We start from the raw sequence: 23,591 nt of genomic DNA, 5'->3' as shown, positions 1-23,591 counted from the left end.
GAACCAATGTTTTTGGTATACAATTCTGGCTTTGTATACATAATGCTTTTTTTCTATTTTATTAAAAAAAACAAATAAAAATACCTAATGGTTCTGTAAAAGACATCATTACTTTGAAGTCTACATCTCAAAAGTTTATGAAATTGAGCTGAATATTTTTTTTAATCGGTCTATTCGATTAAAATTAATTCATATATTGTTCAACGTATACGCGTACAAAACCAGACATTTTTTGTATCCATTACAATTCTGAAACGGTAATGGTATTATGTATGCAGTAATTTAAACACAGGCTTGTCCTTTTGATATTGTCTTCAACGATAAAAGTCATAATTTTAATATGATAGCAAGAACGGATATCGAAAATCTTTATGAGGATGTTTATGTTAATAATTTGATAATAATTTTTAATTCGCTACCGCCCGGAGAGTGTTCGAGGTCTTCGTTGTCAGCTGTTCTTTAGTTATTGCACATTTTTAATTAAATTTTCATTTTATATATTGATGCAATCAAATAGATAGATTAAGAGTTTCATTAATAACGTTTTAACGCCTCAACCATTAAATGTAGTCGTAATTTTACTAGAGAATAATTAATAAAGATTCTGCTGATGAACTTCCGGTCATCTTGCTTTGTATAGTGGTTTGCTTTTGCGGAATTTTATAGTCCAAACCTCGATTCCGTTTAATAGTAATTGGATACTACTGTCAAAATTTTTGGTATTTAGGAATTTGCAGTGCTTACACGAAATACAAAGATTAACTTAAGTAATTATTATATTATGTGTTTTGCGTGACTGTTTTTGATTGATACTATTATTTTAGATACATGTATTGGTGACGTAATCATACAAATCGTTTCGTTATGCTAACATATCTTTTAAGTAATAGATTAAGAAAAAACAACTTCATACCGTATTGTATTTTATGAGTCGAGATGGCCTAGTGGTTAGAACGCGTGCATATTTTTGCGGATTCAAACCCAGGCTAGCACCGCTAATTCATGTGGTTAATTTGTCTTTATAATTCATCTCGTGCTCAGCGGTGAAGGAAAACATCGTGAAAAATTCTGCCACATGTGTATTCCATCAACCCGCATTGGAACAGCGTGGTGAAATATGTTCCAAACCTTCTCCTCAAAGGGAGAGGAGGCCTTTAGCCCAGTAGTGGGAATTCACAGGCTGTTGTTGTTGTTGTATTTTATGTTATTGGTTGCCGAAATGGGCAACCTATAGGTAAGTCACCACTGCCCATAGACTATGGCATATAACGTTGTAATCATCTCTAATACAACCGATGAGCTTATATTATAACCTTGGGAATTTAGATGTTGTGTGTGTGCCCAAGTTACATTGTCTCTTACCCTACAAACCGGTACACGACAATACCAATCACTTATTTAACGTACATATACATATTTCACTAAATGTTCCATTAAAACAGCAAGGACATATTATTATAATCAATCAATTACAATCTTAACATAAAAAAGAATTACCCATCAGATAACAGTTCCGTAATTAAATATTGTGTCTTTTGACCATTTTATCTTACACATAAAAATTAATGGTGAAAAACAATTACTGTTGGTGCATGCGTGAAGGTCTGACAAGGTGCCACCACCAAGATCAACTTATAATAAGTTGCGTGCGCGATTATTCATCTGTTATGCGTTCGTAACCCGTTCAACGCGTGGCACAGCTGTTAGCTGACAAACTAATGCGAAATATTCACTAAAAAGAATTTCTATCGCTCTTTAATCTTCAAATTCATACGATAATCCCATTGGATTTTTTCCTATATACATATATAGAAACCAACCATTTGAACGAGCTTCAAATTTATCAACTATGCCTAATACTTCAAAGTATATTTTCGTTTAGCAAAGATAAACAAACATTTTTATTGATTTATTAGAGAAAATCAAGTACGTTTTATCCCCTTAACCCACAAATGGAATCTCATTCAAGTCTACAAGAGCAGCACTTTGCAACGATCTAATAAGAGCTACAATAACGCGCCTTACAATTCAGTGGGAAACAAATCCTCCTCAGTTTTTTCAATTAATCAAACAATTTCATGGATGGTATTAAAATATCTGATCTGAGCTGAGATGGTTAGAACGCGCGCATATTAACTAATAATTTCGGGCTTAAACCCAGACAAGCACCGCTATATATACATATATGTATGGGCTTAATTTGTGTTTATAATTAATCTCGTGCTCGGCGGTGAAGGAAAACATCGTAAAGAAACCTGCACGTGTCTAATTTCGTTGAAAATCTGCCACATGTTCATTCCACCAACTAGTATTGGAATAGCGTCGTGATTTATGTTCTAAACCCTCTCCTTATTAGGAGAGGAGGCCTTAGCCCAGCAGTGCATTATTATCAAAGATGATTTAATCTATAATGTTGAACTTGCATAGAAGTCACGTCAACCTAACTGTTTCCTAAGTTTTTTTTTACAGTATTAGTGCTATGAGCATCAAATGTTTTAAAGAATTAATAAACTTTTTCAAATTCATATACTTTCAATAGACTCCAGAATTATCTAATTAGAAGGCAAATTTTAGTAAAAGCTAAGAAATGCGCTATTTTTATTTTATACCTATAATTTATTTTGCAACGTAATTTCGCGTTGGTGGTGTGAGGTCATTTGTATATTTTTAAATAAATTAAACGTATATCGTTAAAACAAGAAAGTTCCGATCATTATCAAACTAGTCTAATCGATAGTTTCGACTTTTACTTTTTAAAATACATTTGTAATATAACAGAGAATCGAGGTTGTTTTAAAACATCTAAAAATACACGTTATTAAAAGAAATCGGTCAAGTGCGAACTCGGACTCATATGGAGAGGGTTGCGTATTATTATAATAAATAAAATTTTAACAAAAAGAAAAACCGACTTCAAACAAAACACTATTTTAAAACAAATGAATATGCACGAAAAAGTAATAAAAATAATTGCGTATTCAACATATTTTTTAGCGTCTTCCTAAGTTAAATGAAATGAAAAATATTAGACTACTTAAAAGTCGATTAACGATTATATCATGTAGTTATAATTATTGGTATATTTGGAGCCGGTGTCAGCCACGTTGCCCTTGCCCCAACAATCAAAAGAAAGAAGCGATACGAGCCCCTTGATTGATCCAGTATATTATTGTGTAAAAGGTAATTTGTAAAAAACATATTTGTTAAAGTATTCTCGTATTGTTTTTTGATAGATATACTGTAGGATTTTATTGGCTGACACCGACTCCAAATATAACAATAATTATAACTACATGATATAATCGTTAATCGACTTTTAAGTAGTCTAATATTTTTCATTTCATTTAACTTAGGAAGACGCTAAAAAATATGTTGAATACGCAATTATTTTTATTACTTTTTCGTGCATATTCATTTGTTTTAAAATAGTGTTTTGTTTGAAGTCGGTTTTTCTTTTTGTTAAAATTTTATTTATTTTTTGATTTTAAGTGAAGCTGATGTTGACTAACTATTTTTTTTTTTTTAATATGGATAGATTAAACGTTCCGTTTATATGAGTCAGAAACTACTTCGAGGACAATTTCAAAGGAAACTTGCGAATAAAGCAAAAATAGACTTTCGAAAATGCGGATTTAATACGTCACGCGGCGTAAACTACAAGGATCCCTCGAAAGAGCTGTAATCGAACTCAGCAAAAAAACTTTGAAAAAGACCAACTATATTTCGTACATCATATGACATCACATCACATACACAAAATTTGATTAAAGATAGTAAGAAATTCTGTCCCATATCGCACCCTAACTGCGAGCCGTATAGGAGTTCCATCACTACATATTATAAAACAAAGTCGCTTTCTCTGTCCCTATATCTTTAAATCTACGCAACGGATTTTGATGCGGTTTTTTTTAAAAGATAGTGTGATTCAAGGGGAAGGTTTGTGTATATAAAACATGAAAAATATAGTAAAGAAACACTGATAATTTTAGAAGTTTGCGATGTGATGTCGTAAATAAACAAATTCTGTAGTATATTTAGTATCAGTATTGCACCCGTGCGAAGCCGGGGTGGGTAGCTAGTTGATTATAATATTCGACTATGATAATTACATAAACATAACCACATTACGGAAGGTGACTCAAATATTTAAATAACCTATAAATAAAAGATTCGACCGAGTATCGCTAACGTGCTCCTCAGAATTGTTCCGTTCCCTTCCGTTCCGTTACTTTGTCATGGATCCTGTGCTCAGAACATTACCAAACTTTCACCAAATTACCCTTGAAGTATATATTTTGTAATAAAAAAAGAATTATCAAAATTGGTTAACGTGATTTTCAGTTATTCACCTATTTGTCGCGCATATACATAATGCAAATTTAAGACTTATGTCGTTTTCACATGGATACCATCATCGGAAAAAAAAATAAAAAAAATGGGACCCCACGGGAAGCACTACCTTTCAAACAAAAAAAAAATTATCAAAATCGGTCCACCCAGTGAAAAGTTATGAGGTAACAAACATAAAAAAAAAAAAAATACAGACGAATTGATAACCTCCTCCTTTTGGAAGTCGGTTGAAAATATATATATATCACTCGTCAAATTAAAGGGAACATTTAATTTAGTCAATTAATATCCTCACCTGTATTGTACACCAAATTTACGAATAATTACAAAAAAAAAGAAAATATACACGACAAGAACAAACTACAACAGCCTGTAAATTTCCCTGCGGGTTGGAATACACGTGGCAGAATTTCTATGAAATCAGTTCCATGTAGGTTTCTTCACGATGTTTTCCTTCACCACCGAGCACGAGATGAATTATAGAGACAAATTAAGCACATGAATCAGCGGTACTTGCCTGGGTTTGGACCCGCAAAAAGATGCAATGGTGCTTGGGTTTGAGCCTGGATTTGAGCCCTCAATCATCGGTTAAGATACACGCGTTCAAACCACTGGGCCATCTCAGCTCAAAATACATATATACACCCGATCTTATCCATAAGAAAGTGATCTCTTTCTGTCATCCTTTGGGCAAAGGGGTCTAGTGGCTACATACAAGACCGTGTCCTAAAGTTCAGGGTGCATATAAAATGTAATTACGTTTTTCTTTCGATAAAATGACATCAATAGTCTGAGACTTTTTAGTATTGTCACCTACACTTAAAGAGTGCAGAAATTCATTTAATTGTTACTTTATAGTAAATTAATTAATTTATTATTCATACAGTGGCAGTGTATATGGACATTATAATCATTTACCGGGGAGTCCATTTACTGTCTGACCATCTGCCTGTTTATTAATATTGTATTTTTTATGACTATTCTCTTCCCCTTTTTTCTTAGGATTTAAATTGTCGTAGAATCGTAATTCAGAGAAATAATGAGAAAAAAAAAAAAACGATTTTTCTTACATAATTCATTTCCTACTAAACATTTCACTATTATTCACACTTTCGTCCCAACTCTCAAACATTAAACTCCCTTTATTCAGAAGTTTGAGTTTCCTAACTATACATGTTTTTTGTTATAGTCTTGGAGAACAAACTATGACAGACCGACATAGGCGACACGACGAGTCCATATACAATGTACTTATATGTATGCGTGTTTGCTATTAGAAATAGTACGCTAATTTATAGCGAGCTCTCTATGTATTTACATTCGCTGGAGAAAGCGTAAACTTCAGACGAGCATACTTATTTCTAACACGCGTGCGACTTAGTATCTGTATCAGGTCATAAGGTTAATAATAGCAAGTAAATTTTGTACACTGGCTGACACGACAGGTCTAACACGACAACAAGGACGCTCTCTACGGCTTTAGTCACAATCCTATGAGGTAATCCTGCGCAGTGAGAATGACTTGACAGAAAACCCTAAAACATTTTATTTGGCGATTTTCCGCAGCCTGTAATTTAATTTTAGCCCTAAGATTACATTTTATAAAATTTATATAATTTAATGCTTTACTATTAATCTGATCAAAGTTAATATAAACAACATGAATCCCGTTAATTAAAAAGCGTCAAATCAATTAGCTATAGGAAGTCCGTGTAAACAATGACGGTCCAATCAAACGCTATACTAATACAGCTACTTGTCTATTATAGAACATTACGAGAATATTGTTCTACTTAATTATTTAAAAGGTCATGTATGAAATTGGTTGGTGTGTTATATATGTATACAATAACTTCAAATCTAATAAATTATCAAAACCTTACATTACTCATCGTGAAAAATTTAAATAAGCACTACTGAAATCGCCGATATCATTTATAAATACAATATTTCGAACACGCTAATTGACCTAAAAACTAGAATAAAGTGCAGGTGAAAATTAACCAACCATATCCCCAATAAAATATAAATACATAATATCCGTTTCATGCATTTCACCTTAAATAAAACAATAATATATCACGAAAGAGATCACTTATCAATAAAATGATAAAAATGCTTCCTCGATTGTACTTTAAATAGTTCAACGACATAGCGGTATCTCAAGTACACGGTCAAGGCTTGTAAGGCTACCACTTAATCTGATCAGTCACTCGCTGACCGTCCGCTGTGGCCGCGGCTCGTGGATAGTGAGATACAGAAGATCGATCAATACGTGATATTAAAATATTTGAACATTAGCTCACAATAATAGGTAAGTGTACAATGTACAATGTACATGCATTAAAATATTCTCGATTTTTTTTATAGTTAATTTATTTCACAAATTTATAAGATTTTTAAATAATTAATTGTTTTTAATTTATATACACAAATAATTTAAATATTTTCCTACCATCCGATAAATAGGATATTATTTTAAAGATGACTATTTTTAAATGACAACAATTTATACGGCATAATAAATAGTCAAAAATAGGGCATCGTAATTAGTAAAAATATTCGATGTAATTCTAAATTTGAATTATTTATAACAAACTTAATCTTTCGACTTTTATAACTAACACTACATAAACTTCAAACCAAAACAAACAATATTCAATGAGGCACTGCAAAGCGCGTTTAAATCATTGGTCTACAAGATTAATTAAACTTAAAGCTAACACTGATTCGTAATGAGATCGTAAAGAGAGGAATCTATAAACTATTTAATTACATGTCAATTCAATAACGTCAATCTTAGTTTAGTTATACGTAGATTCAGATGGAGTGTCGCTCTACAAAAGTACTGAAACCAACGAGCCATCTTCATTGTTTTGGTGTGCGTGACAGTACCGCTTGGCACTCGCCAAAATTCATACCACTTTACTAGTGTGCGTGTACTTAGTGGCCAACCGTTGACCTCTATCGAGACGAATAAATAATCTGAAATATCGATATTGTTTATTAGGGTTCGATTTGCTTTTACTTTTGTTTCTTATTTAGATTTTTTTTTATTTAACTTCTTTCGTTAGTATGTAGGTCAAAACCAGCTACTCAAATAGTAAATATTCATTATCTTCTCCTTAATCATCTAAGATAATATTTTACACCGTGTTTGATTTTTGTGTCAACGCTTGATGAATTACTTGACGGTAGGGCTTTTGGAAGCTAAATAACATTACGTCGTATTATTGTGTATCGGATAAGTGTGCAAGTAACGGTTTATATTTCGTACGGCAGCAATATCTGAGGGCGCTGGAGACCACTTAAAATTAGCTAACCCATTAGTCAACCTACGATTTAATAATAATAAAAATAATATCGTACTGAACGAAATATTTTAAGTTAATCTAAGTTTAGCTACATAGTCATAGTGTTATTTTTATTTTATATTTTCTACAAAAATAAACGTCTACATCATAAGCTTTCGTGACGTATAATTGCATGTTTTACAATTACAGGAACAATGTCGCGTTTATTTTACGCAACATTTTACATCCTATACGTGTCACATTGCATTAAAGCGATAGACATATACGACGGTGAAGGTTTCGCTTATGTTGAAAATGAACCGAATGATATAGTTGATAGCAAAAGCAATGCTAAAGTTGGAGGTTTAGGAAATGCACGTATACTTTGGCCAGTCCCTTTTAACAACCGAAGCGATTCCATAAAGGATAATGACAAATATGGAACAGAGGAAAATGAACCACATTTATCTAAACTCAAGAGTCATAATAGGAAAGCGCGTTTCGGTTACGGGCCGTATCTCCACAGTCCCATACTTGAAATGGTGATGCAAACAATGGGTATGAGTTACCCCCCAACATCAGCAGGCGATCCATTCAATTTTTTAAGAGATACATACGCATTACCTAAAGGTAAGAGATATATGAATGAGATATATACATTTAGATATAAGAGTTCACATGCCATTAAAAAGATAACGTTTATGATTTTTATAGTTCCGTACTTTTGTTACACCCGTGTTCAAAACATAACTAATTAACTGCATATTGTTTTACACAATTAGTGTAGCACAGATTATATTACATTTGTTAAGTTAATTAAGTAACTTCCTAAGTAATTTTAAAGTATCAAAAGTTAAATTGAATATTTTGTAAGCTATTCATTGTGGCGTTTCTTTGCGAATACAAAGCATTTTTGAAAATACGAAACATTTCAAAAAATACGACTATGTATTTTTTTATAAATTTAATGTAATGTTATGATTTTACATTACATTAAAAAAATACTAAAGCCAGTAAAAAATGAATCTGCTTATTCAATACTATTAAATAGTACAAAATATAGAACAAGTGTCCTATATTTTGTACAAACATTTTTGTTTTGTTATGTTGATGACATTTCGGTTATTTACAATAAACATATTCAATAGTAAATTATTTATAAGATGAGTTCACTAATATCCTAAAATTATTTTGAAGGCTATGATAAACCTCTTGAGGAATATGACTACGTCATTGTGGGTGCTGGTACAGCTGGATCTGTGATAGCGGCTCGGCTCACTGAGGACAAACCTAGAGCCACAGTTTTGGTCATAGAAGCAGGGAAAGCTGAAATGGTGCTATCGGATATTCCAGCGCTTGTCAATCATATCCAGAGGTCGGATTATGTTTGGCCGTATACAATGGAGCACCAGCCTGGCGTTTGTTCCGGTGAGTGTATTTTGTTTTGTAAAGCACTAGTAGCCTGCGGTTTCGGTCGCGTTTTAGTGTGTTGGTTGTTATGCGTCAGGCAAATAAGTAGTTCTTGGACTTCAAATTTGCTTCATACCAAATTTGGTCAAATTCGGTATAGCGGTTAGGTTATGACAGACGGACAGACAAAGTTACTTTCACATTTGTAATATTAATATGGATCATTAAATTAATAAAGTCAGATAGATAATATTCACAGTTCTGGTACGATAGAATACCTCTGCAAAGACCATGCGTGTTTCAAAAATATTACGGAAAATTGTTTTAAGATACTTAGTTAATATTATATTTGGACTAAAAGTACAAAAATATCTAGTGTTGTTATGTGATTGGGTCTTATGACTTCGAAAGTAAAACTTTTGTGTTGAGAATATTTAAATTTAACATCAGATCTCGTTAAACTGAAATATAAATATTATCAATGAAAGATAAAAATTTAACAAAGATAAATTTTTATAAATAAAAAAAAACCGCCTTCAAAAATGAACTAAAAAGAAAAAAATAATCTGTTACATCCATATCCAATTTACGATTTTTTAATCACCTCTCAAAGTCGGTGCCAAAATTGCTAATATAGGTACATAATACATAATACATACATACAAACCTAAATCTATTTATTGTATAGATGACACCATTAGACAAACCTTACTATCGATACAAATTAAATGATTTCAATATAGGAATTTATTATAAACTTTGTTGGCACCGACTTCAAAAGGTGATTAAAAAATCGTAAATTGGATATGGATGTAACAGATTATTTTTTTCTTTTTAGTTCATTTTTGAAGGCGGTTTTTTTTTATTTATAAAAATTTATTTACTGCTTTTCAGTGTTGTTTTGTTATTTATAATTACAACTGGTAGTGTTTGTCATTCACTTTATTATACTCAGTACATTTCGGCTTTCGTCTCTAAACAGCCTAATGTTAACTGCTCATCGCCAATTAGACAATACCATTTTTCCGGATGCAATACCGTTAATCATTGAGGAGTTCTCCTGGTAGTCCACCATCAGCTAGACTTCATCATAGGCATGTTTACTAACATCAATTGCTTGACGACTATCTTAAAGAAATAGAACTAAACCCGTAAAATAGGTACTAATAGGTTCTGATTACCAGTTGTGGTCTTCATCATCAGTTCCACTTCATCAAATGTCACTTTTCGTGAGCATATAACCAAGGCACTTTGAATAAAACCGAAATCACTATAGGTGTGCCTATAAAATTTGAGGAGTTCCCTCGATTTCTCCAGGATCCCATCATCAGATCCTGATCTCCTGACAATGGGACCACCTGTAAAACATGCCCTTTCAAACAAAAAAAGAATTGTCAAAATCGGCCCAGCCATCTTCGAGTAATTCGGTAACATACATAAAAAATAAAAAAAAAAAAAAAAAAAAAAGGCCCCGACGAATTGAGAACCTCCTCCTTTTTTTGAAGTCGGTTAAAAATGATCGAACAAAATGAACAAAGAAAGAAGGTCAAAGTGCCAGCCCACGCAGATGGCAGGGTACACACAGCCTCTATGCAAAATTCTTAACAAAAATATATTCTCTCCTCAATCTTACCGATAAAAAAACTGGTGAAATATTTTTAAGCGATTTTTTATTTGAATCGAAAAGTAGAACGAAACAGCACCAATAAGGTAATTTATAAGCCTAAATATTTATACGAAAAAATATTTTTGAAATGTTCCCAAAACACCTAAATCTAATTAAAGAAGACTTTTTAAAGCGCTTTAAAATTAAAAGTTGTCTATTACCCTCCGATAAAATAAAAACTGTCTTAATAAAATTGAAGTAAAGTAAACTTCGAAGAAGGTTTGTGTTATATTTAAGAAAACAACGACGTTACTCTTTTAAGATATTAAATATATGAATAAAAGTAACCGCAGTTTAAATATAGAAGGCTAGTTCATTACTTACTTACATACTTGAACTGTTGTAATAAGCTATATTGCATTTCTTAAAGCTAAGAAAAATAATTACGTACCAGTAAAACATCTTTTATATGGAGATAATCCACGTTTTACTGCCCACAGACAACATAACTTACGTTGAGTTTTAAGTACGTAAAAAGTCAAAAACACGCTAGCTTCTATAGGACTTTATGTCTTTTTAAACACGACCGGTCAACTCGCAAACTACTTATGAGGCTATTTTGAGGGATACTTATAAATAAACAGCTCCCTAAATAGAATTCTTACCTTATATAATTTATACATTTGGGTTGCAGTTTGCAAGAACAATATTTATACCATAATTGATCTGTATCAGATAGAAATACATTATCGATGTAATTGTGTACAATCATTATTAGTATTTGCATTTAGTATACTATATATAAATATATTATTTATGTATGTATGTGTAATAGTTTCTTTCGTAAAAACACTTGTATCGTTATGTTACTCTAATTAAATGAAAAGCTACCACTGGTTCAGTATGTAGGTTCTACTGATAAATACTAGCAAAGAACTCATTAGACCCTCTTTTTCAACAATTAACATAAACGTATGAGATTATATTTTAATTGAACACAATTTAATTTAATATTTACGCGGCATGACAATTACGTATATTTTTACGTATTCCAACATTTTTTAATATATACGGTCTTTTATTAAAATGCCTTATTGATAGGCCAAGTTTAAAAATAAGTGTGATGGGATTATAGAAGCGCGTACCTTGTCTAGGAACTATAGACTGCGAAATTCTTACATATAAGCTTATCGTAATCCTTTGTGATTATGGAATAATTGTCATAGTTTTCATCATTAAGATTTTATGATAAACGTGTATATGTACAAATATTAAATAATACCAAATGTTTCTATAATTGATACTTTAAAAATACAAAGTTATTAGAACACATTTTACGAAAGCAAAAAGAAAGCATTATGTTACATTATATGCAACTGAGGAGCACCTTTTAAGTCATAGAGTTATCTGTTCTAGCAGGCCCCGGAGCACCATACGATTCTTCATTCTTTTAATATATATTCTCGATTATAAAATTCTTTATTAAACTTTTAAACTTTTTAAACTAAAGTACAAAAAAATGTTGTATTATCGAATACATTACCCCGTTTAAATGCACAAAAACGAAACCGGTTGTACATGCAAGTAGAAAGGTGTCGAACATAATTGATCATTTCTAGTTCATAAGTACTGTTATAATTATTAAGGTTCAACAGTTAAATCTATCTACACATACGGTGTCATTAATAAATGAAATGAAATGTGAATGTTTTTTTCAGTAATTTGATATTTGAAAGAAAAAGACAAACATCTTGTCATTTAAGAGCTATGCAGCGTTATAAGGATAATATAGTGCAAAGTATCGAGGGTATACTAAACATTAATAATGAAAGGAGTCAACAAGTTAAACGTAAGCTGACCTAGGCTTTAACAGTTATGCGAACATTGACTTTAAGTACAATCAACACGCGCCGCAATGCATGCATTTCTTTAAAATACCGTTACATGAGCCTCTAATTCTATATTTGGTCACGTGCTATTTAAAATCATTTAGCGCTATTGTCCGGTAATAAAAAGTTTTTTATTTTACTTATGTTCATAAATTACCTCGTTTAATTTTATTTGAACTAAGTACTTTGATACTTCCACGATGGCATGCGAAATCGATCCCGTTGCGCCTGCCGATGAGACGAGGGTACTACGGTTTCTTTTAGTGGGTATTTCAGTATACCGGGTCCCACCGGTGTGCCCCATATACGAGGGGTATATGGGAGTTTGGGGGTACATTTCCTCGTGGGGGAAATAGCGTTATGCATTTTGCCAGCGATATAAAAAAAGGTTACTTTAATACTTAGGGTCGGAACAGAGCATGGAAGGGGTTGTGTTGCCAATTCGATTATGTTAGCGCTAGTTACATTCTGAATTGCGTCTCCTGTACTTTTAAATATAAATAAGCAACCGTTATCCCTGTTAGGATTGACATATTCTATTCCATAATTACGAATTAATTATTTTATATCAGGTAGAAAAGTTAGATATTATTTGTAATGCTTGATATAACAATTATCCGAAAGGACAATTTCTTGATTTATATTACATGCATTTAGCATGGATAATATATAAATATTATGAAATAAAAGAAGCGTATTATATGCTTCTTTTTGTTTAAAGTTGGTAAGACTTTATGCACGTCTGAGTAGGTGCCACGCACTCATTAGATATTCTATAGCTAAGTACCTATTGCTACTGAGTATCGTTGTGTGCTGATTTCAAAAGGCGAACCACTGTTAGTAAAGGCACCCAGGATAACATCTCAGTTCCCGAAGGTTGCGTAAGAAATATTATAAAATTTTATACCACCTACCTGGCCCAGGTAGGTGGTATAAAATTACTGATATGTATATATCAGTAATCTTAAAGTATTTGTCGTTAACTTTTAAACTGTATGCGTAGAATCTATGTAATTTCAAGATGAATAATAATATTACTTAAAGTAGGGAAACACATTATAAATAATCAACGATTGCTTCGTTGTTGTATACTGTAAAATATTTACCTAGTTTAAAACTTCAACGGTGTTTCTATTTATTTTTGCTGCAAGTAACTCGTATTAGCATGCTACGTGTAAAATTTGAATAATTTATGTTAAATATATAGGGTCAAGTGGGGGACAGTGTAACAAAAAAGTTATTTTTCTTTTTAGAAATAAAACCGTTTATTGTAATGTCTCCTTATTTTTTACCTTAAAATCAACAGTCTTTACCTCCATATTAGGTTTGAAATAATATCAAAATTATACATAGAAACAATTTTTTTTTTAGTTTTCTGAGATCACAATTTTGTTATAGTGTGCCCCAGGGGTGGGGTACAGTTTAACAGCTATAGGGGTACAGTATAACAAGATGGGGTACACTATAACAGTGAACTAAACAACATCAATAAACATACAAATAAAAAAAGAAACAAAAATATAACATCCTTTAACTTCAATTATGATCTAAACATATTTTTGGCAATCAAAAACAAACATAAAAAAATATAATATTATGAAAAATCTTTTCTTAACATAGATTAAACTGCCTTAGAATTTTTTCTGGGAATGAATAGAAGTCTGCCTGACGTTTCGTTTGTTTTTTCGTTTTAGGTAAAGGCAATATAAGCTCAATATCATCCTTTTTGACAATAGCAAGATCCGGTTCTAAAGGAAAATAAAAGACATTATCAACTTTACTACTTTTGCGTAGATAACTGACATCATATTCATCTAACTCATTATTCGTCAATAATTTTCCTATATAATGCTTTGTCTGTTTTCCCATAAATTTTACAACTACAAAATCATCTTTTTCTGGAGTTTTCAACAAACAAAGAGGGATATCATCTGAACCGCTAGATACAATATCTGAATCTTCATCTAAATTTTCGGAGCCTTTCTCAGAACTAGCAAATAAAACCTTGGTAACTTTTTCGACTCTCTTTGGTTTTCTCTTTATTTTTATATTTCCCTCATTGGGAGTTTTCTTTTTACGCTTCTTGTTTTCTCTTTCTTTGGATGCTTCTTCAAATTCTTGTTTAATTGGTGTATCGGTAGCGATACAACTTTTACCTCTTTTTCTTCCTTTTTTAGAGATTCTGGGACCAGCCTTTGGATATTCTCTGCATTCAATTGGGCTGGCTAAAATGTCTTCCATTCTATTAACATCATTTGTTATTAAGCTTATATTTTCTTGCTGCTTCATCGGATCACTGACTTTTTGTGTTTCTTCGAAATTTTGTTGAAGCGACAACAAAGTTTCAGGCGCCGTATTTTGATTTGAGAGCTGTTCGTTCTGTTCTTCAGAGTTTTTAGATGTCGAAGGCCGGTTTAGAGATTGCTCATTTTCCTGCATCAAGGAAATTTCGGAAGCCGTAGTCTGGTTTGCTGTCTGTTCATGTTGCAGTAATAATGAAGCTGAAGATTCTAAAGTTCTGTTTGTAATCTCGCTTGGCATAAAATCTTCACTGGTGAAAATGTTCCTGTCAAATGGAAATATGCCGGTTTTCCTAAAACCCGATTTTATGTTTATGGGTGTCATTGCTTTTTCAAATGCTTCACCTAGTAGTTCTGCAATATTGTATATCGTCACAGGTACTCCCGGATGACGCAAAAGCCATGAATCTATTGCGGCGTTGTAATAATTCTGTAAAGGACCAAACACTGACACATCGAGTGGCTGTAATTTATGGTTGGAATGAGGCGGAATGGTAAGCAGAGTCATGCCGTTTTCTTTAGCTATGTTCAAAGCCTCAAGAGCTAAGTGACTATCGTGATTATCAAGTATAAAAAGCGATGGGTTTGTTTTTGAGCTTCCAGTTACTTTTACAAAATGCTTTATAACCTGAGGGAACAACTCGGTGTTCATCCAGCCCGTAGGTTGCGCTAAGCCCAATGTACCAATAGGGGCGCCCTTCAACATGGGAGTTTTGAAATTTTTCCGAGGAAATACCATCGCCGGTGGCAGGGCATTGCCTGTGGCAGAAACTGCGCAGCATGTTGTCACAAGGGTTCCTCGTTCACCACTTGTTACTTTATTGAGCTGTTTTGATCCTTTTAATGCCAAAACTCTTTTTGGTTTTTGTACTGTCGTCGTACCAGTTTCATCAAGACAAAATAGTCTAGTACCGTCGCCAAAACTAGGACACCTTTTCATTACCTCTTCCAAATTGTTATAAAACATTTCAACATTATACCGGTTAAACGATGTAGCTCTTGAAAGGCTACAGGCTTCTGGTTTGCGCAAAGTTAAATCTGGATTCCTTCTTCGAAACCCATCCAACCAATCTTTTCCTGCGATTTTTTTAGCTTCCCAAGATGCTGGCATCTTTAGCTTGTGGTATGTAGCCATTTCATAAGCTAGTTTTCTAGTTTCAGTCGTGTCAAGACCGTAGCACATTTTTGAGCACGTTATAAGATATTGTTTTAATGCTGATTCTTGATCATTTGAAAAAACTTTATTAACCGCGTAATTAGGAGTCAACCGCAGATTTTCAGTTTCCTCGGCTGAACAGGTCTTTTTCTTTTTAACATAACGATACAAAGTGCCATAATTTACGTTCTTTCTTTCGGCTGCTTTTCTCAAGGGTATTCCATTTTCTACCAACTCTATTGCTTCTTTCATATCATTAGCATCGTGTAGACCAATTTCCGTCTTCCTTTTCCGATTCCGAACCATCTTATTACTGCGAGCACACCTTGAAAAAAAAAGATGTTAAAAGGGGCACACTATAACATGTTACACTGTACCCCGTTACACTGTACCCCACACCTTATTGTTTAAATGTAAAAATGAATAAAAATTTATAGGTTAGAAATTGCAATTCACTTTGTTTTTTATTTAAACACCAAGTAATTAAAGATTAAATGAAACATATATTTACTTACCAGATATTATTAGTTTTCCAACAAGAACAAAACTTCAGTAGTTAAATTTTTCACAATTTTTTTCCACAAAACATAAATTCTATGACTATTCCGTTAACTCGGCAATTCGAAGTCCGATGACACTTGATTAAGATGGCGGCACATGAGGTTGTCAAAACACGGAAAGAGTTGCCATGACAAATAAGAACATGACAGAGCTAACCTTGATGTTATACTGTGCCCCTTGTTACACTGTCCCCCACTTGACCCTATCCGTATAAATCCTTCTCTAGCGTTCCGAAACACTCCGAACTTTAACAAATGCTTTCAATTAAAGAAAATGCAAATAATAATAATTATTAGGTAATGTTTTGATGAAAAAAAAAATATATAAAAATTACATTTTGAGCCTAGCAAATGGTGAGTATTCTGACTGATGGTGAATACTCTCCTAAGCCTGTTATTCTGTCTTGGGAACTAATATGATGTCCCTAATGACGGTAGATACTCTAATTCTTGCTAATATAAATAATATATATACATGTATATACACTCTCCACGACTGGTATTAAATGTGGTGATGATGGTCTGAATCCCGACAGCAACTAAAATGTTATTTGTGTCATAAATACAAGGGGCATTCATATTATATGGTTTATGCAAAACCGTCTTTTTTTTCTCGCTGGAAAAACGCATTCAACGCTTAAAGATCATGGCCATTGTGTCACCGACCTTGGGAACTAAGATGACATGTCCCTAATGCCTGTAGTTACTCTAGTACTTACTCATGTAAATAATAGTGTTATACTTATTTAATAAAAATATGTATTTAATTTACAATTTTTATTAGTTAAACAATTTAGGTCAAATCTTATTATTATTATTTATTAAGTCTACTTAATAAGACATACATACTTTTATTTCATGGAGGTTTTTCAAGCCTAATGACAATTCATTTTAAGGTCAATCGGCGTAATTACATGCCACGATTGATTCACGAAGAAACTCCTCATTTTTTATACAAAAGCTCATTTTAAAAATGTTTTTATGGATACATTTATTAAAAAATACGTTAAACGAAGTAGTCCCGTGTGACATATTTAAGCGTGGACGGCATTAAATCAGTACAGTTTGTATAGTCGGAAAGGGATTTATTCGCGTTGTAATCATTAACGCAATCCACTGTTACATTGAGCCCAGTTTAAGTCCAAAATATAAACATATCACCAAAATCTCCGGAGATAACTAAAATGCCACGAACAGGAGATGGCAATACTTTAGGGATTACGAATGGATTTACAAACGATTGAACTTGGTGTATATTTAATGCAATTTATTTATTACGTAAAACTTCCTATATAAATATTTTTTATTGTGCGTTTTACATTAGTTCCTTCCTTCTTTTAGAGAGTCATTTTTCTTTTATTTATTAGCATAGCATTTGAATATAATATTATGTAGTTAATTTATATTTTGTTAATAATATATTGTTGCTGATAAGGTCGCAGTTTCGATGTCTCGTTCGTGACGAGTGTTTGCATTTTATATGCAAATAATGGCATTTACAGATGGTAGTGCTTTGTCGCGTGGGTGAGTTAGTACCCCACACTTATTAGATATTCTAAAGTAGAAATTTGTCAAACCATCAAGTAAAATTTTATAACTATATAATAATGTAATTTAACTCAACATTCTTATTTTTAAAAAGCTTACGCATATGGCTTTTATTACATGGATGTTAAATATATTTGTATACCACATTGATGTGTATTTTACCCCTTAGGATAGATATCCAGAAACGTATAAATATGTACCTATGTATCTATTCATTATTAATCAATGTCCTCAAAACAAAGTTTTATGTTTCTATTTAAAAAATCACAGACCTCCATACAAATTTATAAGCCTTCCAACCCTTAAAGGTTAAATTTAAAAGTTTCATTCCTTAACGGGCGTCTACTCAAATTCTACTACTCATCAAATTTTATGACCCCAACATTAACAGTGTGCGCCCTGTGATGATGAATCAGTCAGTCAAGACATGTTATTTTATAATTATATTTTTTTTTTACTTGGTGGTATGGCTTTGTGCTAGCCCGACTGGGTAGGTACCTCCCACTCATCAAATATACTACCGCTAAACAACAGTACGCAGTATTGTTGTGTAAATCGTCACTCCACCGTGCCTGAGGAGTTCCTACACTACATTGCCGAGACGCGGTCGCCACTCTAGAATACGTTTCCCCAAAGGTTCTACGACACATAAGTAAGCTGAAGTGGCCGCCCACTGCCACTTCAGCTTACTAATCCAGTAATATAACATTGGTGCTGTAAGGAATATTAGCTATTCCTCATGTTACCAATGCGCCTTCAACCATAGAAACTAAAATCTATAGGCCCTAGTGTCTATCGAGACACTGATTGAGTCAGTGTCAGTCACCACACAACAATGTTAAATATTTCTTTTTAACGGCGGAATATCTAATGAGTGGGGTACCCAAGCGGGCTTGCACAAAGTACACCAAGTATTAAATTAAACGTTATTCAACACATGAAGGCAAAGCAAAGCAATTAACATAAGTAGACAAATCATTTACATTCATAACTCGCATAATGCACTTAAGAGCAAACACACCGAGGTTGTTGTTATGACTTATACAAAATATATTTGTATGATAACTGCCTAGAGGTGTAAAGGCTGATTTATAGGGTTGCAACTTTGACATCGTAGGTTCAGTTCCTAGTTACTAAAAAAATAACAAATTCTCAGAATTTGAAGAAGACTACGCTGAAAACCTCCAAACTCCAACCACGGAAACAACCTAGCAATTAGCCCTACGTCAGAACTCTTTTTGAACGTGTGATTCACATACTATAAATGACACAATTCGTCATCCTATCGAATTATTAGGTAATGCAGAGTGCACATGGTTTAGAGCTAACAATTGTGAACTACATTTTATTATTTTTGTATTTTTTATTTAACATATAAAATAGTTTATTATCGCAACCTGATGGTAGCTGGACATTTCGAATTGGTTTATCTATGTCACTTGTATTCTTATTAGAACTGACATGCTTACCCTTTAAACCTCAACAGTACAGCAAAGTATTACGTATCTTATGGTATTTATCTTGAATTTCAAACGATTCTGTTGAATAAACTTTAGCATTATTTTCATTATCGGCTAATCCTAATCCTACTTATTTTGTGAAATGTTTGATAATTAAGTACTAAATATATGAATACAATTTTCAGGAAGCGAAGAAGAACGTTGTTATATTCCGCGAGGGAAAGCTGTCGGCGGTTCTAGCGTCACCAATAGTATGATCTACGCAAGGGGACGACCATACGATTGGGATAAAATTGCAGCTGCAGGAAATTACGGATGGTATGAAATTATTCTTTTGTAACTACAGGCACCCCTCGTGCCTCATACATAATTCCCAAGGTTGGTGGCGTATTTGGTTATGTAAGGAATGGTTCATATTTCTTAGTGACATTGTCTATGGGCGAAGATGATCACTTATCATCTGGTGAAACATTTGCATTTCATCTTCCACAAATCTTTATCATATAAAGTTAGTTATTGACGTTCGTTAGAATATATAACTTAAAACTGGTTTAGCACTGTTGTATCATGTCATTCCGTGATGGAATAAGTTCCAATCATTTTCAAGATCAGAATGCGTTAGTTAAACAGTAAGACAAATACATTCTGTAGCTAATACGACATTGATTTATGCTATTATTTATTTTTCTTTGTCACTTCACTCATAGAACAGCTTCGCTCGATATTACTTTATTATTCAGTTTCTCGTTCGGCGTTATGTCGAACGCGAGCTATGCTCAGATGTCGTAAAAGGGCTTGCCGTAAATTTCTATCAGAACCCGCCCACATTGTAACATTCAACTACGTCGCATTCTTGATACGGAATACAAATTAAATATTTTCTGTTTCTTCTCCGCATTATTTATTCAATCTTAATATTAAATCTTATATAACGATATATAAAAGGTAAGAAAAACAAATTATAATCTAAATAAAGTATCTTATAAAATATTTTTTCTCATTTTAGGTCATACAATGAAATTTTACCTTATTATATGAAGTCTGAAAAATCGGAATTAAAGAAATACAAAACGAAGCCATATCATGGTCGGGATGGTGAACTTACCATTGAGAATGTCCCGTTTAAGTAAGTATACTTTAATGGTATTATTTATATACAGTTGACGTTAACGCTGTAAATATTTGAATCCGAAATACAAGTATAAGCAGATTAAAAATAAATTAGTTTTGAAAATCTCTCATTAATTTCAACATAACTTAGTACAAAAGTAATTTCATTTTAATTTTTATTAATCGCGGGATTTGTGGGATTAGGGAGTGCACTTGTGTTTCTTACACACTCCTGCCCTGTTATATAAATTATGCATTGGGATCTATTAAATCATCATCAATCTTTATATAAATATTTATTTATAATATTTTAAGCACAACTTAACTAAGAAAAATAATATTATCTTAACACTACTATAAACTATAAAATAAAATTTTAACGATCAATTTAATTTCTTTTCCACAGAACTGGTCTCGTTGAAGCTTTTCTTGCAGCTGGAAGATCGTTTGGACATCCTACAATAGACTACAATGATCCTGATCAATTAGGATTCGGCTATGTGCAGACCATTTCAAATAAAGGGCATCGGTTAAGTACTGCAAAGGCATTTCTTCACCCGCATAAACGCCGCAGAAATTTACACATTTTATCTGAGGCAAAAGCCACTAAAATTTTAATAAATCCAGAAACGAAAAAAGCATATGCTGTTGAATACAGTCATAACTACGTCAAACATGTAGTGCGGTGCAGGAGGGAAATCATTTTATCGGCTGGTCCAATAGCCTCTCCTCAATTGCTGATGTTATCTGGAGTCGGCCCAAAAGAAAATTTGCAAATGCTCGGAATACCAACGATTGTAGACTTAAAAGTCGGAAGAAGTCTATATGATCAAATAAGTTTTCCCGGTATCGTTTTTAAATTGAATACCACTAACGCTAGTCTTTTGGAACATAAAGTTGCTACGTTGCCAAACTTTATGCAGTGGCTACAATTCGGCGATGGCCTTTTAACGACCCCGGGTGGAGTAGAAGCTGTTGGATATTTAAAAACCAGTTTCTCTGATGAACCGGAATCAGTGCCAGATATTGAATTAATAAGTATGGGAGGCTCAATAACTTCGGATTCTGGAACCGCAATTAGAAGAAGTTGGAAAATAACAGATAGGACATACTTCAAAGCATTCGGGGCCCTTAAGGATGTTGACACATGGCAAGCTATACCTACTCTTTTGAAACCAAGATCGAAAGGTTATCTGGAGCTTCGTGATACAAATCCTTATTCTCATCCAAAATTGTTCGGTAATTATTTAACTGACCCAAGAGATATGGCTACAATTAAAGAATCCGTTAAGTACATTATTGGATTGGGAGAATCTGATTCATTTAGAAAATATAATGCTTCGCTATATCTACCAACATATCCTTCATGTTCATCGTATCCTTTAGGATCTGAACTTTACTGGGAATGTGCGATTAAAACTATGGTCGTATCTCTTCACAATCCCATATCTACATGTAAAATGGGCCCCTCCACTGACCCCGAAGCTGTAGTTGATCCTGAGCTAAGAGTTTATGGTATCGAGGGTTTAAGGGTCGCTGATGGCAGTATATTACCACAACCGATAAGTGCACGTACAAATGTCGCAGAAATTGTAATCGGTGAAAAAGCTGCGGATATTATAAAGAAGACTTGGTCAAATGTGATAGCCTAATATTTAAGATTTAATAAACGTTCCTAACTAACTTTTTTATTATTCGTAACCCATATACCTAGTAAACTAACTTAAGCATAATTATAGTCCATTAGTTATAAATAATTTTACCTGTGGTCTAATCCAAACATAAAAACATAAAACCCAAATAAACAATATTTTACATTAAATTGACCCGATATCATTAGTGGCCTAAGTAATCTATGATAATCATTATGGTTTCATCGACATCGACGAAGTTCCAGCGGATCTTTGGAAGTGAAATATAAGTAGTAGGAACATTGTGTATATGTATATAATAATAGTATTGTATTATAAATAAAGATAGCTATTAGTAAATTGCATGCCGTATGTAAATGTAAGGTTTCTTTATATCCATTTTTACTTTGATTGAAAGTCAAAACAGACTTTTGTCCTATCGTACATTTAATAGTTGCTGGGATACCTAACCGAATCCTCGACTCTTGGGATTTATTCTAAAAATATATATAGAACTTTAAACACATTACTCACTCGATGCTTTGCGAGAACTCTGAATGAATTGTATACACAAATTTTGCAAAATAATTATGATAAGCTTATGCATACATACAAAGGCCTATATATTTTATCCACTAAACTATCTCTACAATTCTGTATGATGCTACGAATAGATACGAGAACATATCTTTACTAAATTATTTTCGATCTTGTTTATCATTTAAATACGTTATAAAACAAAGTCAAGTCAAGTAATACTATAAATTGTTCTATATTAATTTGATTTGATAATTATATGGATTTGATTAACTTCAAATGTTTATGCTTTACCTTTCTTCATTCACTCGCTTCTGCCTTCTGTGAGTATCGCTTTGTATTTGGATTTGAACTTTGTAATGTTTTTAGCACTAATAAATGTGTAGTGTTGTAACAATTATTCTTAAGACAAAGATTTACAAATATTTTAGTGAATTTAATTGATAAATCTTTGTAAAGAAAGTCATCGTAGTGATTGGCTCCGTTGTTCTTTGTATTATGGTTTTTTACATTATTTATGTTCAAATTATTACAATTTTCATAAGCATAGGGCATATTATGTGCATAGCATATATTGTTTGTAAAATATAGTGATTACCGTTATGGTATTATAAATACGATGTCACTTATGATATCATATATACCTTAGTATTAATTCGTGTCAATCTATAATGTATCTTTTGTTAAATGTTTTATAACTTTGATACATAAGATACAACAGATTATGTTACAGAGACGACA

At 32.7% G+C, this 23,591-nt stretch overlaps 1 protein-coding gene across 1 annotated transcript; it reads left to right on the top strand.

Moving 5' to 3' along the window:
- The first annotated feature begins 6,509 nt into the window (after nucleotides 1-6,509).
- Nucleotides 6,510-22,365, top strand: LOC124532087 (glucose dehydrogenase [FAD, quinone]-like). The gene is made up of 6 exons (XM_047106725.1): nucleotides 6,510-6,664; nucleotides 7,854-8,273; nucleotides 8,841-9,071; nucleotides 19,758-19,890; nucleotides 20,579-20,698; nucleotides 21,089-22,365. The coding sequence occupies exons 2-6, from the start codon at nucleotides 7,859-7,861 to the stop codon at nucleotides 22,332-22,334; spliced, it is 2,145 nt and encodes a 714-aa protein (XP_046962681.1). The 5' UTR covers nucleotides 6,510-6,664; nucleotides 7,854-7,858; the 3' UTR covers nucleotides 22,335-22,365.
- The last annotated feature ends 1,226 nt before the right edge of the window (nucleotides 22,366-23,591 follow it).

Source organism: Vanessa cardui, chromosome 8 (genome assembly GCF_905220365.1).
Source record: "Vanessa cardui chromosome 8, ilVanCard2.1, whole genome shotgun sequence".
Classification (NCBI taxonomy): domain Eukaryota; kingdom Metazoa; phylum Arthropoda; class Insecta; order Lepidoptera; family Nymphalidae; genus Vanessa; species Vanessa cardui.
The sequence above is the reverse complement of the archived record's forward strand: the minus strand, read 5'-3'. Positions and strand labels throughout refer to the sequence as shown.

Coding starts and splice junctions, on each gene's coding strand:
- LOC124532087 (XM_047106725.1), top strand. CDS start 7,859: ATGTCGCGTTTATTTTACGCAACATTTTACATCCTATACGTGTCACAT. Junction 9,072..19,757: donor CCAGCCTGGCGTTTGTTCCG/GTGAGTGTATTT, acceptor TACAATTTTCAG/GAAGCGAAGAAGAACGTTGT. Junction 19,891..20,578: donor GCTGCAGGAAATTACGGATG/GTATGAAATTAT, acceptor TTCTCATTTTAG/GTCATACAATGAAATTTTAC.